Source organism: Arachis ipaensis, chromosome B10 (genome assembly GCF_000816755.2).
Source record: "Arachis ipaensis cultivar K30076 chromosome B10, Araip1.1, whole genome shotgun sequence".
NCBI classification, from domain to species: domain Eukaryota; kingdom Viridiplantae; phylum Streptophyta; class Magnoliopsida; order Fabales; family Fabaceae; genus Arachis; species Arachis ipaensis.
This window is the reverse complement of record NC_029794.2, coordinates 91,535,827-91,552,279: the sequence shown is the minus strand read 5'-3', so window position 1 is coordinate 91,552,279 and position 16,453 is coordinate 91,535,827. Positions and strand designations below refer to the sequence as shown.

Genomic DNA, 16,453 nt, shown 5'->3' with positions numbered 1-16,453 from the left:
GTATTTTTCTTTTCGGATAATTGAAATATTTTATAAAAAAATATTAATTAATTAATTAATGTCCTATTTTCTTGGGTTCCTTTGTTTTTTATTCTCATCTTGCAATTCAGGGCTCCAAGAAAGGAAGAAAAAGGCATCAAAACACGAAAAACACAAAAATGCTGAGGGTCGCCGCAAAGAGGTTATTCGCGACGCCGGTGCCGTCGCAGGCGGTTAGGGTTCTGCGGCGATTTTACCACGAGAGGGTGGTAGATCACTACAACAACCCACGGAACGTTGGTTCCTTCGACAAGAATGACCCCACCGTGGGAACAGGTCTGGTTGGAGCACCAGCGTGTGGTGACGTCATGAAGCTGCAGATTAAGGTTGACGAGAAGACTGGCAAGATTGTTGATGCTCGCTTCAAGACCTTTGGCTGTGGCTCTGCCATTGCTTCTTCCTCTGTTGGTAAACCTTATTTGCTATTGCTGCCTCTTTTTTATTTTTTATTATTATTTTTCCCCAATTGGTTTCCGTTAGGTGCTTAATTTCTTGTAATTAAAATCATAATAATACGATTATGGTTTTGGATTTGATTGCCTATGAGCTGGGGATTTTTTTGAGAGAGCGTTTTTGGATTCCTGGTTTGTGAAGTTGAAGCCTTTTTAAGGTTTCAGAAGCTGGTTAAGTTCAGGGCATAGGCATTAGGAAGTTCGGAGTTGAAATTCTTGCGGAACGGGAGCTTGTGATTGTTACCACTTGCCACTGGTGTATATAGGGGTAGTGGCTTTAAAGGGTCTTATTCTGAGAAAAAGTTTTTGATTGTTGAATTGATTTATCATTGTTCATCCAACTTTGTCATCATTGCTAGATTGACATAAATCTTTTTGTTTTATGGTTTTTCTCTGGTTAGCTACTGAATGGGTAAAGGGAAAGCGTATGGAGGAAGTTTTGTCCATTAAGAACACGTAAGTATCTGCCTTGCAACTCTCTAATCAATGATATGTGTTCAATTGTATGGTAAACGTTTTATCATTTTAGAACCTTTTGTACTTATTTTTATTAATAATATGAAACATAATGAGTTAGGGTTAACAGAAGTTTATTCTGGTCATGAGTTATGACCAGTGTAATATATGATTGATTTTGCCGGTTGGGTGCACCATGCACGTATGGTATATGCTCTTGAGAATGCTGAGATTATTCACCAAATTAACAATGTTTTCTTGTCTAACACAGGTTGAGGTAGTTTATATTCCGCTATTCATCTGCTTGCTACTCTCTCTTAGCCTATTGATTGTTGTAGAATTAATTTTATCTTTGGATGCTTCTTCAAGGCCTTTGGTTTCCATGACTTATACCATCTCATTTTTTTAATCTGCCTCATTCTAGCTTGTTATTTCTTCATTCTTAATGATTCCTGTCTGCTATTTTGAGTTTTTGGAGTGACAAATGTTTGATGTCCTGCAGCGAAATTGCAAAGCATCTTTCACTTCCGCCAGTTAAGCTTCACTGCAGCATGCTTGCTGAAGATGCGATTAAAGCAGCTGTCAAAGACTATGAAGCTAAGTGCGCTAAGACAAACGGAGAGGAAACAACAACCATAGAGAAGGTTGCCACAACTTGATCTCTTCTACTCCTAGAATGGTGATGTAAACAATCATTTTTTTTTTTCTTTCTAAAGCAACGGTTTAGTTATTTGCATGTGACCTCAAGGTTACGGGTTCAATCCATAGAAACAGCCATATCAGGTTAGACTGCAAACATTACACCCTTTGAGTGTGACCCTTCCTCAGACCGTGCGTTAATGCAGGATTTTGTGCACCGGGCTGCCCTTTTTTTTTCCCTTAATGTTTATGTGTTGTACATCGTTAGAAACACCTCTAGTTCTAACTCTTTCTTGGTTTGGGCTTCTCACCTGTATTCTCACAATTCAGTAATTACTTTTGAAGCTGCTAGGCTATGGTTTGTTCTTTGTTGGCTCCATGCTTTGTACTTAATATTGGCGAATCATGTTTGAGCAGTTAAATTTCTTATCGCCATAACTTATGTATGCATACACAATAAAATAGCATGATATTCATTTTCCCACTCCCTTTAGCCATAGAATTGTCTCTATTATTTCTAAGTAAATTTATTAGCAATAACACTTAGTTTAAGTGCTCGAGTGAAGGACGTATGCAAAGGTACGAGACTGAAGAATAAAGTGACCTCAGACATGGCACCGTTTTACTTGTAGTCGAATAAAACTTAATGGTGATTGTTGATCCATTGTAAAATAAACCTTCCAATTAAAGTGCATGATCACAGAGCCGGATTCAAAGGCAGCTTATATTTGATAGCATTATCAAGACAGACACGCCATTGAAGATAAGCACCGCACATTATGATCAAGTTATTACTATTCAAAGTCTTCTTTTTTCCTTCTCCAGTAGGAAATGATTTAATATTTGTCCACAAGGTGGGAAAAAGATAAGATGACGTAAGCGGAGACAATGGTTTTTGGAATTGGAAATATCCCATAATTATTACCGGAAACAAAATGTAAACTATTATTTCTCGTCATTGGCATCTCTAAATCACATCAACGTTGAAGGGGTTACAAGGTTTCCACTTTCTTACTGTTTTGAACATTTAGTTCCATTTTCGCCGAGTAGAAATGCGAAAACAAAAATTACAAGATTTCCCCTCGCTATGTCTGCAAAAACGAGGCAAATCATTTAGACCATTTTCGTTTCTGCTGACTTCGAAAATGAAGTAGAAATACTTTCTCATTTTTGCATATAATAACTGTGCAAACCAGGAAAAAAATATTATCCCGTTTGCTCCATTGGTGAATGCGAAAACCAAGTAAAAATACACCCACCGTTTGAGTTTTTGTAGCCTGCGAAAATGGGAAGATAATTCGTATAAATAGCGAAATCCTTGCCTACATTACAAGTTGAAATCCAGTGGAAAGCATGTTAGAGAGAGAAGCTATTTTCTAGGTGAAAATTAGAGAGGAGTTAGTTTGTTAGAGAGCATTGAAATAAGATGATAAGCAGCAAAAAATTAAGAGAAAAAACTCTAAAAGGCAGAAATTATTTTTAATATGAAAATGGAGATGGTGTTTTGGTTGAATATTGATATTTGGAGTGTATTAGAGTATTGTGGAAATCATTCCACACGCCCCACGTGTTTCAACACGCCCTCCACGTGTTGGCCAATACGTTGCCACGTGTTCAACACGCCCCCACGTGTTGGCCAGGATGCTGTCACGTGTCCACGCTCCCATGTGTTGCAACACGCCCCCACGTGTTGTTGATTTCTCACCTACAAAATTCACAAATATGTAATTATACCAAATAATCACATTTCCAAAAAAAAAACACCAATATTTTTTCCATATAAAAAAAAAATCAGCCTCTAAAAGGTGTTTGACAATTATTTTAAAAGATAATGAGACATTCAATAAGAAAATATTTTTTTTGTTTCTAATCTTTATTTGTATGAGATTGATTTTTTGTTAATATTTTCTCTCTTTATTAATGGAATAAGTTTAGATGGCATATTAAATTGTTAATTTATCCATTAAGAATTAACTAGGATTAATAAAATCTTTTTTTCGTTAGAAATCTCGTCTTTTAATGATAATTGTTAAGGTAGTTTAGTTTTTATTTTATTTTTTTATTAGAGTTAAGTGCGATTTTGGTCCTAAGATATAAGTCGAAAAATTTTTTTGTCTCCAACCTTTTTTTGCATATAAAATCGTCCTTTTTACTTAAATATTCAAATTTTGGACCAAATTACTCATAACAAAAAAATTATAAAAAAATAAGAGAAAGAGAATATTTCTGCTCCGGAGAAGGGAAGAAGAAGAAGAAGAGGGAAGGAAAGAAGAACAAGAGGATGTCCACAGTCCACCTCTGTCTCTGCTTCCGCCACCACCTCCGTACAATTTTGGTCCATAAGGTAAGGACGATTTTAAAACTAAGTTAAATATTAGGGACGATTTTGTATGTAAAAAAAGGTTTGGGATGAAAACAATTTTCGGCCTATACTTTAGGGGACAAAATCATACCCTTTTTATTACTTTTTTCAAATATATTAGCTAAATTTACTGTGTAAAACTAAGAAATCTTAATGTTTTTAAATTGTTTTTACTTATAAAATTAATAGAGAATATATTAGTGATTAACGTATCACATAAGTATGTTTTGAAGAGAGACCATTGATAGAGAAACTAACCAGTCTCACGAAGTTAAATATCAAAGACCGAAAAAAAACAATTTTTTTTTGTTCAAAAATCTCATAGTCCTTCAAAAAAATGATCAGGAGTTGAATATTCACTCTAAAATTAATTAACAAATATATTATTAGACATCTAAACAAACATATTAGTATTCCATAATTTTATTTAATCAACATAAAATGTTTAATCTTTATGTTTGTGTAATTAGTAGAAATATAAACTTATAGGATATTATACAAGGATTATTTATTTTTATGTTTGTTTAAATTAGTTGAGATAGAAACTTGTACGAAATTATGCAACTATTATCTTTTACTTGCTAAAAAAATACCGGTTAAAATATGCAATTTATTTACTAAGATTGACGGAAATGGTATAGTCACGACCCATGTGAATTGGAGACAGACACACCTGGAGCCTTGCCTCTATGTCGGGCCATGGGGTTCAGGAGGGTGTATAACATTTCAAGCTGTACAACGTCAAGAAGACATGGCTGAAGACTTGCCTGAGAAATATGCTGCTATATGCACCACTTGACATGCTGATGACTAACAAGTGTAGTGCCACCATGCATATTAATTAGTGTTATATCCTTAGCTTGATTGGTGGTCCGCTGATGACTGACAAGTCTAGTACCACCATACATATTAATTAGTGTTATATCCTTAGGTTGATTGGTGGTCTACTAATGACTGACAGGTCTAGTGCCACCATGCATATTAGTTGGATCCCATTACTACTTAACTTGAAGAGGTGTCGGTCATACTTATGCAGGTCGGCGATGCTTGCATGGACATACCACTCTCTATGCATGACTATCAATTTTAAGGTTGGTGACTTAGCCGGATGTATCTTATCCCCATTCTACTACCTTGGATACATCATAGATTCCTGGACTAGTTTTCCTGAACAGAGACACATTGATATTTCTGCTAACTCTGAGGTATGGATATGATTTTTTTATATCTTGTGGATATTCATGTTTTTACATCAATGTTAAAAACTTTTTTATCGTTTTGCATTCTCAGGTTGGGTGAGTTGCTACAGCAGCATAGAGATAAAATGGGATAGATACTGCAAAAATAGAGGCTTTAGTTGGACTTCTTCCTATTTCACAGGATACATCGGTGTTGATACATGTTCTTCCCGAAGATTGCCCAGATCATGGGTCGGCTTGTGTTCCTTGGACCCATCTAAAAATGGAGGCACACACAGGCATACACCAATGCGATGCATAGACAGGGAAATGTGCAACTTGATGTAAAGCAAGAAGATGATGCTGAGGACTACCGACAAGAGGAGCCAAACAAGGGAGGGAAAAATCGAGCAGGAACTTCTCAATCATCTCAGCATTAGAGCCACTTGGTGTATGAAGCTAGGTCATCACTAGGGGCAACTCAACAATATGATGACATAGGCATTGAAATGGATGAATTGTTCGATGTGGCATGCGTTTCCAAGGAGGAGCTTCAGCAACTAGCTTCCAAGTAACACTAGGAAAAAGACTCGTAGTTAGCCCAACAGTTGTTTACACAGCCTCCAATCCCATCATCCACGTCAGAGTGGACTCCACTAGCATAGCCCTAACGTCACCTCGAGGCAATAGTACAGGATTCAAGTCATTCTTTAACTTCTGGACACCTCAATTGAATGATGTAAAATTGTTTGGCTTTTCCGCTCTAAGATCACAACCAGATCACCTGCAGCCAATTCAATCACTACAATATCACGCATAGCCAGTTCCACCACAAGTAGAACGGCCTAGGCACGAGACACAACCACCTGGATGTGGGATCCACGGAGTGCTAGGAGATGGTCGTGGTAGAGGTCGTGGCAAATAGTAGTTATCCATAACGTTTAGGTTGTTTTCTTTTTGGATTTGATGTAGGAGTCTTTATTGGTTGTAATTTTATTTTGGACATTTTGCTTTATTTAAATCTAGACTAATAGTTTAATCTCAAGCTTGTTTTAGGGTAATATTAATTAGAATTTGCTTTTGTAACTCAAGTAATCATCCTCTTCATTGAATATTAAACACGGTAATATAACATTTAAAGCCAGTACAAACAACAAAAAATAACGACAAAGTGTAACACCCCAATTACCCTAAGCCTTACCTCTAGCCGTAAAGCAAATGTTAATCAGAGGTTACGACAGTCCTAAGGCTTATACATATTTATATATAGAAGGAAATAATATATTCTAGAAGCCCGATGAAGGATTAAGCTCAAAGACAGATTTACAAACGCGCGAGACATTCACACGAAGCTAACGCATACGATACAAAGCATAAGTATAAGAGAATAAGAAAATATATATAAATATAAGAGTATAATAATCATAGAGAACTAGCCGTGACTTGCGGAGTTTAAGCCGACTAGTTATAGATAGAAAGATACAGAGTTTTTGAATTAAAACAGCTTATACAACCTATCTCTCAAATAAGCCTCTAAGGCCATAAAGATAAATATACAAAAAGTGAGAGAATACTATGACAAAAGTATAACAGAAATAAATAAGGAACGAACCATACTCCGCTCTGTCACCATATCCGCAATCTCACCGAAGTAGATTACGACCTGCATCTGAAAAACAACAACAAAGTATGGAATGAGAACCAAAGGTTCTCAGTATGGTAACAGTGCCCAATGATGTAAGATGTAAGGCTCCGGGATGCCGAAGGCAATCCTAGAACTTCACATCACATACGGATATTCAAGCTTAGAACAAAATAAATAAATATATAAAGAACTTAAACCATAAACCAGGGTTGTCTAAACCTAGGGGAATTCTAACTAATACTGATCACACCGCTGTATCCCATAGCCGTCGCCAACCTAACCTCCGTGCGATCCCATCGCCACCGCCTACCTAACCTCCTCAGCACCAGACAATCACAATATAAGTACAAGCAAGTAAAACACAAGTAGAAGTATATAGAACAAGTAATTCAAGTAAGCAAATAGGCATGTTATTCATTTAGGCATACAATTATAAGTCGGCAAAGCATACAAGCAGATAGAAAATGCACATGATGAATGTCTATCCTATTGGCTCGTGATATCACTTGTCGGTCCATAAATGCCAACCCGACACATCCTTTTGGATGTCACTTTTCTGCCGCACCCACGAACATAGTGTCGGACACACTCTATTGACCCACGGATATAGTGCCGGGCACACTTGCATGCATAACCCAAGGATATAGTGCCTGGCGCACTCTTGCAGCAGAAAAGATTATCAATCATAAGTCAATCTCAGGGACATAATTCCCTGCACACAGTCATACTCAACCCGAGGATATAGTGCCTGGCACACTCTCATTATTCAATAAGATCATCATCCCAAGGATATAGTACCTGGCACACTTTCCACATTCAACAAATCCATCAACAACCCCAAATCATCACCAGTCATTACCATTCCTCATCTCACATCTCCTTCAATTATCCATTTTCAGCATTCCAAGGATATAGTGCCTGGCACACTTTACCTCAATAAACATCAAGCTCATAATACCCATCATCAGTTCTTAATTCCATTCCGAACTCATTAGTTTCTCAATTTCTCAATTCATTGTCAGTACTCGCCAAGTTCACTACTCTTCCTTCTCTCTCAACCACACTCATCCTCCATACCCCAGAAACCTAAACCTCCGTTTGCTAACTTTTCAAAAAATTACCAAATAAAATCCTCCTAGGACCTTTCCCATATCCGATACCCGAAAATAAGCCCAAGAGTCTTAAAATGGTGTTATAGAAGCTTACAACCTTGTTGGGAAGGTAGAATAGTTGAAGAACAAGTAAAATTTGATAAACAGGGCGTGTGCGGCCGCACAGGGGTGTGTGCGTGCACACGCCCAGGGGATTTTAAAATGTGTGCGTACGCATAGAGGTGTGCGTATGCACAGATATTAACTTTCCCAACTTGTGCGTGCGCACAGAGCTGTGCGTGCGCACAGGTTGTAAACCCTCATTGGTGTGTGTGCGCACAAGCTGTGCTAGCGTTGCAAACAGCACGCCCATCCCTGCCTGTGCGCACCGTGCGCACAGGTCTAAAATCTCGCAGGGTTGTGCGTGCGCACAAGGCGGTGCGTGCGCACATACCAAAAAGCACAAAATTCTGCAACTCTTCAAAAATTCAGATTTCGACACCAATCTTTGAATGATCATAACTTCCTTTACCAAATTCTAAATTTTACAAACTTTATATCAAATCGAAGGGTTTTCAATAATCTTTAATTATAAACCAAATTCAACAAATTTTAAAAGCCAAGGTAAAAGTTATGATCAGACAAAGTTCACCAAAAATCCATTTTTACCAAAAATCACAAATCCTTAGCTTCACCAAAATTCACAATTCAAGCCAAACTAATCATACCCTAAACAATACCAAAACAACATCAAGGTCCATACCAAATATTTTTCAACCACTTCAACCATTCAATCATATAAACCATTTAATACTCACCTCATCCAACTCTAAATTCAATCTAACATCACATCCAATTTCCTTAATACCACCATTCAAATTCTCAACAACCATAACAAATCTCATCATTCAATATCTCAATTTATTAACTTTTAAACAATCATCTCTCCACTTACCAACAACATCAATAGGCATTCATAATCATCAACCATATCACAAACCTCCATCAACAACAATAAGTCTCACATTCATCATTATCCTTCATAATAATTAAAATACCAATAATCATCATCAAATCATATAATCATTATCATTATTATTCCAACTCCTTCCACACAACACCACCACAACATCAATCAATCCCCATCAACATGCATACACCACAATATTAATTCAAACAACCATACATCTAATTCAGTCCTATCCTATGGGCCACTAGCCTAAGTATCCATGAACATTACAAATTACACAAAAGAAATCGAAACCATACCTTGACCGATTCCCAAGCACTCCAAACACCAAAATGAAACCACCAAACTTGATCCAAAGCCTCAACCAACTCCAACAAACACCAAGGCTCAAACTAACAACACATATATATCCAAAATCAAAACCTAAGATATATAAAACAACTAAACACAAGGATTTAGTAGAACTTTACCTTATCCAATGTGAGTAGAGATAAAATCCAATAATTACTCGCTACTAGAGATCATCTAAACAACCAAAACCACAAAATCTACTCAAAAACAAAACATGAAAATGCACAGAATCTAGGGCTGGAAACTGGGAATTAGAATGCAATTCTTTACCAGATTTTCTTGAATAGAATTGAAGAGCTCGTCAAGAGCTTTGCGTGGCTGCAAACGGCTCGTCAATCGAAGCTCCGGATCAAAAGTTATAGCTCCCGAAAGGTGGAGGTGAATAGTAACCACTCCCTCCTTCCTCTCATCTCTCAAACCGCGGCTCCCTCTCTCTTTGGGCTGGGAAATGAGCTCCAAGCTCATTAATTAGGGCATATATATGTTGGACTTGGGCCCATTTGGGCTCGATCCAACCCGCTAAGCGTTTTAGGTCCGTTTGGTCCACTTTGAGCCAAAACTTTTAAGATTAGTGTCTGGTTTTCGATTCTAAATTATTTTTAACTTTTCAAAACAATAAATCCATTTCATAATATTATTTTCCTCAAAACATAGTACCGAACAGGCTTAAACCGGTTCAACCGGTCCGATTGCTAGTTCTCGGTCTTTCTCAGAAAATACATTTTCTGACTCCGAAAAATTCATTGAAACCAAATTTCGCCTTTATATCAAATTAAAACTTCTAAATTTTGAATCTATTTCGGGCACTAAAATTATTATTTTTATAAAAGTGGTTTTGCGTGAAAACCTCGGGTTCTTACACAAAGTATGGCTCCTCCAAGTCTCCATAAATCTGAGTGATTGCTTTTTGTTTTTTTATCTAAGCCTTCCTATATGATGCCTTGAACTTGTAACTTTCCTCCATAGAACCTGGAATAGGGATGGCAATGGGTCCCCATAGGAGCGGGAAGCTCCCCTCCCCCTTCCAAAACATGTCCCCGTCCCCGCGACGAGTAACGGGGACCCCATATCCACCCGAGACTGGGGTCTCCGTGGATATCTGCGGATTTTTATAAAAAATAATAAAAATAAAAAAAAATAAAAAATAAAATAATTCTCAATTGTCATTACAAATATAATTTTTATTATCTTCAAATACTTAACAACAATAAACAACAAACATCTCTACCAAACATATTCAAAAAGCAACCAAACATATCCATAAAACTAAAAAAATATAATTCATCACATTGTAAAAACGTAATTCTCAAGCCTTCTTTCAACCTGTGATGATAGTGATGGTATATTCGATTTGTTTGAATCTTACGTCGAAGAAAAGAAAATAATTAAAAATTAAAAGTTAAAATTGGAATAATTCACAAAAAATCATAGAGATAACAGAAATCAAATCACAAGAATTACAAAATTTCAAAGAAATCACAGAAATCAAATCACAGACAATCACATAAATTATAGAAATATAAATTATAATGAACATAATCAAAATCACAGAAAAAATCAGAATCAAAACAATTCACAAATCACAGGCGTAGAAATCACTAAATTTCAAGGAAATCATAGGCAATCACATAAATCACAAAAATATAAATTATAATGAACAGAATCAAAATCACAGGAATAATCAGAATTAGAAATATAAATTTTAATTAATATAAGTCACATAAATTAGAATAATGCTATAATAATTAACAAATTCTTCAAAGTAAATTAAATTTACAGAGATAATATGATAGATCGACGACTTACAGGAGGGAAGAGCAGTTGACAGCGAAGATCGAAGAAGATGCAAAGATTGGTGAAAAGGCTCTAATGGCGAAGAGGCTCTGATGCGATATTACTGCCTCGGCTAGCGAGGCACGGTGACGACATTCTTCTCAACTGGCGAGGCGCGTTCTCTTTGACTAGCCATGCACGACAACGACGTTCTCCATGGGATAATTGATGAGACTCAAGCATGCAAGGAGAGAGTAGGAGCTTGGCGTTAGTGGGGAGGGGTAGGAGATGGTGGATGGCGATGGTGATTGATAGTGGTGAGACCATGAAAGGAGAGGGAGTTTTGCTGAGGATTGAGGACTGAGGAGAGAATAAGCTTCAGAGTCACGAATAAGGCTAAGGTTTTCAACTTATATATATATAACCAGGGAGTATTATTGTGTTTTCGTATATACAGGGATTAAACAGATACCCACGAGGTAGGGACCTCTATTCCTATCCCTGTCCCATATAATAAACGGGTCTCTGTCCCCCCGTCCATGCAAGTACAAAAATCCCCAATATCCGTCCCCGTAGGGGAGTTTATCATCCCTAGCCTTGAAGTACCCTTATCAAAACAGATATATTACCTTATATCTTAGGAAAGATTATCTTGCAGATAAGATTGCTATCTTGAGATATAGTTGCTGCCAAATATGTATGTTATTGACAGAGAAAAAATGTCGGTAAAGATTTTCACAAAAAATTCGCGTTGCAAGTATAGTTCTAAACCGACAACTAAACCTCAGTCAATGTTTAAATTGTTTGTCACATAAGCAAACCCAATAAAATTAACCGAAGTATTTAAACCTTGGGTCGTCTCTCAAGGAATTGCAGGGAAGTATACTTATAATTGGTTATGAAAAAGTATTTTTGGAGTTTTTGTGATAAGAGACAAGTAATGTAAATAATAAGGAAATAAAATAACAACTAAGGAAAAGTCCTAGCAAGGATTGAGAATTGGAATTCCTATCCTCATTATCATCATCAATTGTGATGGTAATTTCCTTTTGCTTTTACTTAGTTAACCTCTAACAATGAAGGGAAGTCAAGTGAGCAAAATCAACTTAAGTTCACAAGTCCTAATCAAAGACTAGATTTAATGAAGCCTAAGCCAACCAGCAAGTCTCAATCACCAATCAACAAAAGAATTTTGATAACTCAAGAGTCTCTAATTGATCAATCCAAGTTAAGAACATAAAAATATAATTAAAAATTCAACCAAACATTTTATCAAACACTTGGAAGGCATAAAATAAAAACATAAAAAATTAACAAGGTGTAGAAAAATCTAAAACTAGCCAAAGCAAAGAAATAACAATAACAAAGCAATTGAACAATAACAAATGTGAAACATAAATTGCATTAATGAAAATTGAGAGTAACACCTGAACTCATAAACTAAATTAGCAAAATAAAGGAATCAATGGGAGAAGTAAATAACTAAAGTACTAGAACAAATAAAAGTAGAAGAAAACTAAACTAAAGCAAGATGGAAAGCTGAATTGGAGAAGAAATAAACCTAAAAACTCTAAAATCTAGAGAGATGAGAGCCTCTCTCTAAAAAACTACATCTAAAACCTAACTAATATGAATGAATGTGTGAATGATTGATTGATCCCTTCCAGCTTCACTCTGCAGCCTCTAATCTTCACTTTCGAGCTTGAAACTGGACCAAAAAAGCAGCCCAGAAATCGGCCCGAGCGTTTTCTGTTTAATGCAGCACGTGACGCTCTGTCACGCGTACGCGTCAGCCACGTGTACACGTCGCTGGTCTTTTTCACTGTCCACGCGTAGGTGTCGGCCACGCGTGCGCGTCGTATGTCTGCTGCACCAGTCACACGTACGCGTCATCCATGCGTACGCGTCATCCATGCGTACGCGTTGCTGCTAGCTTCTCATAACTTCAATTTCTTGTGTTCCTTCCACTTTTGCATGCTTCTTTTCCATCCTATAAGCCATTCATACCCTATAAAACCTGAAAATACTTAACACACATATCACGGCATCGAATGGTAATAAGAGAGGATTAAAATCAGCGAATTTAAGGCCAAAGAAGCACATTTTTAATCATAGCACAAAATTAGGAAGGAAAATGTAAAAAATGCGAATTCTATGAATAAGTGTGAGAATAATGGATAAAATCCACTCAATTCAATACAAAATAAACCGTAAAATAGCAGTTTATCAATTATACCTCGTACTTGCGAATCTCCCAATATCTAAGGCTTTGCTGATAAGCAACCTGAATACTTGATAAACTGCTATTTTACGGTTTATTTTGTATTGAATTGAGTGGATTTCATCCATTATTCTCACACTTATTCATATAATTCGCATGTTTTACATTTTCCTTCCTAATTTTGTGCTATGATTGAAAACATGCTTATTTGGCCTTAAATTTGCTAATTTTTAATCATCTTTTCTTACCATCGATGTCTTGATATGTTTGTTAAGTATTTTCAGGTTTTCTAGGGTAGGAACGGCTTAGAGAATGAAAAGGAAGCATGCAAAAGTGGAAGGAACACAAGAAATTGAAGTTTGGAGAAGCTGGCAGCGACGCGTACGCATGGATGACGCGTACGCGTGACTGGTGCAGCAGACATACGACGCGCACGCGTGACTGATGCCTACGCGTGGCCAATGAAATGTCCAGTGACGCGTACGTGTGATAGAGCGTCACGTGATGCATTAAACAGAAGACGCTGGGGGCAATTTCTGGACTACTTTTGGCCCAGTTTCAAGCCCAAAAGTGAATATTAGAGATTGCATAGTGGAGCTGAAAGGGGGAATCAATCATTCACACATTCATTCACAATTTTAGGTTTAGATGTAGAATTCTAGAGAGAGATGCTCTCTCCTCTCTCTAGGCTTTAGGGTTTTAGTTTTAGTTCTTCTCAATTTCAGATTTCTACCTTACTTTAATTTAGTTTTCTTCTACTTATATTTGATCTACCTTAGTTATCTTCTCTTGTTGATTTCTTTCACTTTGTTGCCTTCATGTTATGCATTCTTGCTACTCTTGATCTTTATTAATGCAATTCATGTTTTTATGTTATTAATGCTTTCTTTAATTTGTGTTATTGATTCCTTGCAATTGTTGGTCTTAGATTTTACATTCTCTTATTACTTTTCTATTGCTTTTATTTTGTGCCTACCAAGTGTTTGATAAAATGCTTGGTTGGATTTTAAATTACTTTTCTATGTTCTTAACTTGGATTGATTATTTAGAGACTCTTGAGTTATCAAAAGTCCTTTGTTAAATGGTAATTGAAGATTGTCGGTTAGCTTGAATTTCACCAAATCTAGTCTCTCACTGTGAGTTGACTAGAACTTGTGAACTCAAGTTAATTATATGCACTTGAACTTCCTCCATTGGTTAGAGGTTAACTAAGTGAAGGCAATTCACATTTACCATCACAATTGACAATGATAATAAGGATAGGACTTCTAATTCTCTTCCCTTGCTAAGAGCTTTCTTAGTTATTAATTTATTTTCTCGCCATTTTACATTCTTGTTTCTTATTACAAAACCTAAAAATATGCTTTTCCATAACCAATAATAAATACACTTCCCTGCAATTCCTTGAGAGATGACCCGAGATTTAAATACTTCGGTTAATTTTATTGGGTTTGTATTCGTGACAAACAATTTAAACATTGATTGAGGTTTAATTGTCGGTTTAGAACTATACTTGCAACGCGATCATTTTTTGTGAAAATTTTTATCGACAATTTTTCTCCGTCAAGTTTTTGGCGCCGTTGCTGGGGAATTGCAAACGTGTGCCTTATTATTGGTTATTGTACATATTTTCCTTTTGCTTATTTGTTAGTTTTTGTTAGTTTTAGGACTTTATTATTTATTTTCTATTAGCTTTTGTTTTTATTTGCTACTATGAATTCTCACCCCGTTGGCTATGAGTTTGGTTCAAATTGTGTTGTAGGGAATGGAAGCCACAATGAGAACATGCATCAAGGATGGGACAATCTAAGATGGGAGGAGCCACAAGGATTTGATCAACCCTCTTGGCAACAACCTCCTCCAATGTACTATGAGCAAGAACTATTCCATAACGCATACCAAGACAATGGTTATAGTGGACCTCTTCGTGACAATCAACAACCTCCACCATACACCTATGACCCTTATCCCCCACAACACAGCTTTCAACCATACTCACAAGTCCCATTTTACCAAACACCTTTGTATGACCCTAATCCTTATCCACCATACCATCCACCATATGAACCATACATAGAGCCACCCCAATTCCAACCCAATTACTCCTAAGAACCACCACTTCAATATACACCACCTCCAATGTATGAAAATCTTCAACCACAATATGAATTTTCTTTTCCACCACAACCCTCCATAGGAGAATGTTAATATCCATTAATCCAAGAGCACTATGATCCTACTTATGATAGCCAAATGGAACAAGAGCCAATGGATCGTCTCAAGGAAGCAATGGGTCAACTTCAAGCAACCATCCGTCAAAAGTTCGACCCATGGGACTCATGCAACGTGATAATTTTTTGTAAAAACCTTTACTGACAATTTTCTCCGTCAGTACTCCATCTACAACTAGTTGCATAATACTTGCATTTGCAGTGGTACTTCATCTGATCAGACTCAATAAATGTCCACGACCTCAATGTAAATCTCCATCACTCGTTGCGCTACACTCTTCCTATGAATTTCGAATATAGCATAAACATACTCGTCATCTTTAAGCCAAAATACTTTATAACACACTTTATGACATTTATAGACAAACATAAATTGATATCCTATTTTTCTTGTGTTTTCTTTCTAATAAGCCCATGTTCACCAGAATCAAACTTTTCAATTCAATCAACGATTGCAATTGTCATGTTTGCATTGTCATTCTCTCATTGCATTCAAAGGATGCACCATTATCGTTGCGTTTAATTGTTGCATTTGGATAAACAACAACATTCAGTAGCTATTTTTTTGAGAAATTTAAGGGAGAGAGAGAGAGAGAGACGGGTGAAGAATGCATGTGAGATTGAGACGTGATGAATTTTTTATACTGCTCTGGTATTTATAGGCAAGTATTGTGTACGTTACTACTTCTATTTTCATAAGTATCAAATCTGAAAATGGAAGCCCATCTTTGCTATCATGAGGCACGAAAATAGAAACACTTTGCTCCCTATTTTCGCTGACAGTAGAAATTACAAAAATGGTGTCTTGTTTTTACAATCATCAGAAGCAAAAATGTAAAAAGAATGCCCTTTGTATTCACTATTATCACATGAGAAAATTTTACAATATTTGTTTTTGTTGTTACAGTCTGCAAAAGTAAAACCAAATGTTCAATTTGGTAAAATTTGAATAGTTCGATTTTTTTTATTAAAGAATAGATTTTTTTAAATAAAAAATCCTAATTTATCAGTTTTAATTATTAAATGAATTTAATTTTTACATGCA

General features: G+C 36.3%; 1 protein-coding gene across 1 annotated transcript; it reads left to right on the top strand.

Annotated features, from left to right (window-relative positions):
- On the top strand, positions 90-2,070 carry LOC107624353 (iron-sulfur cluster assembly protein 1). Its single transcript, XM_016326854.2, has 3 exons — positions 90-447; positions 893-947; positions 1,450-2,070. Exons 1-3 carry the CDS (start codon positions 159-161, stop codon positions 1,604-1,606), a joined length of 501 nt encoding a protein of 166 aa, XP_016182340.1. The 5' UTR covers positions 90-158; the 3' UTR covers positions 1,607-2,070.

What these genes read in the sequence shown, in the direction of transcription:
- LOC107624353 (XM_016326854.2), top strand. Translation starts at nt 159, where the DNA reads ATGCTGAGGGTCGCCGCAAAGAGGTTATTCGCGACGCCGGTGCCGTCG. An exon ending in CATTGCTTCTTCCTCTGTTG is followed by an intron (nt 448 to 892) that starts GTAAACCTTATT and finishes TTCTCTGGTTAG; the next exon opens with CTACTGAATGGGTAAAGGGA. An exon ending in GTTTTGTCCATTAAGAACAC is followed by an intron (nt 948 to 1,449) that starts GTAAGTATCTGC and finishes GATGTCCTGCAG; the next exon opens with CGAAATTGCAAAGCATCTTT.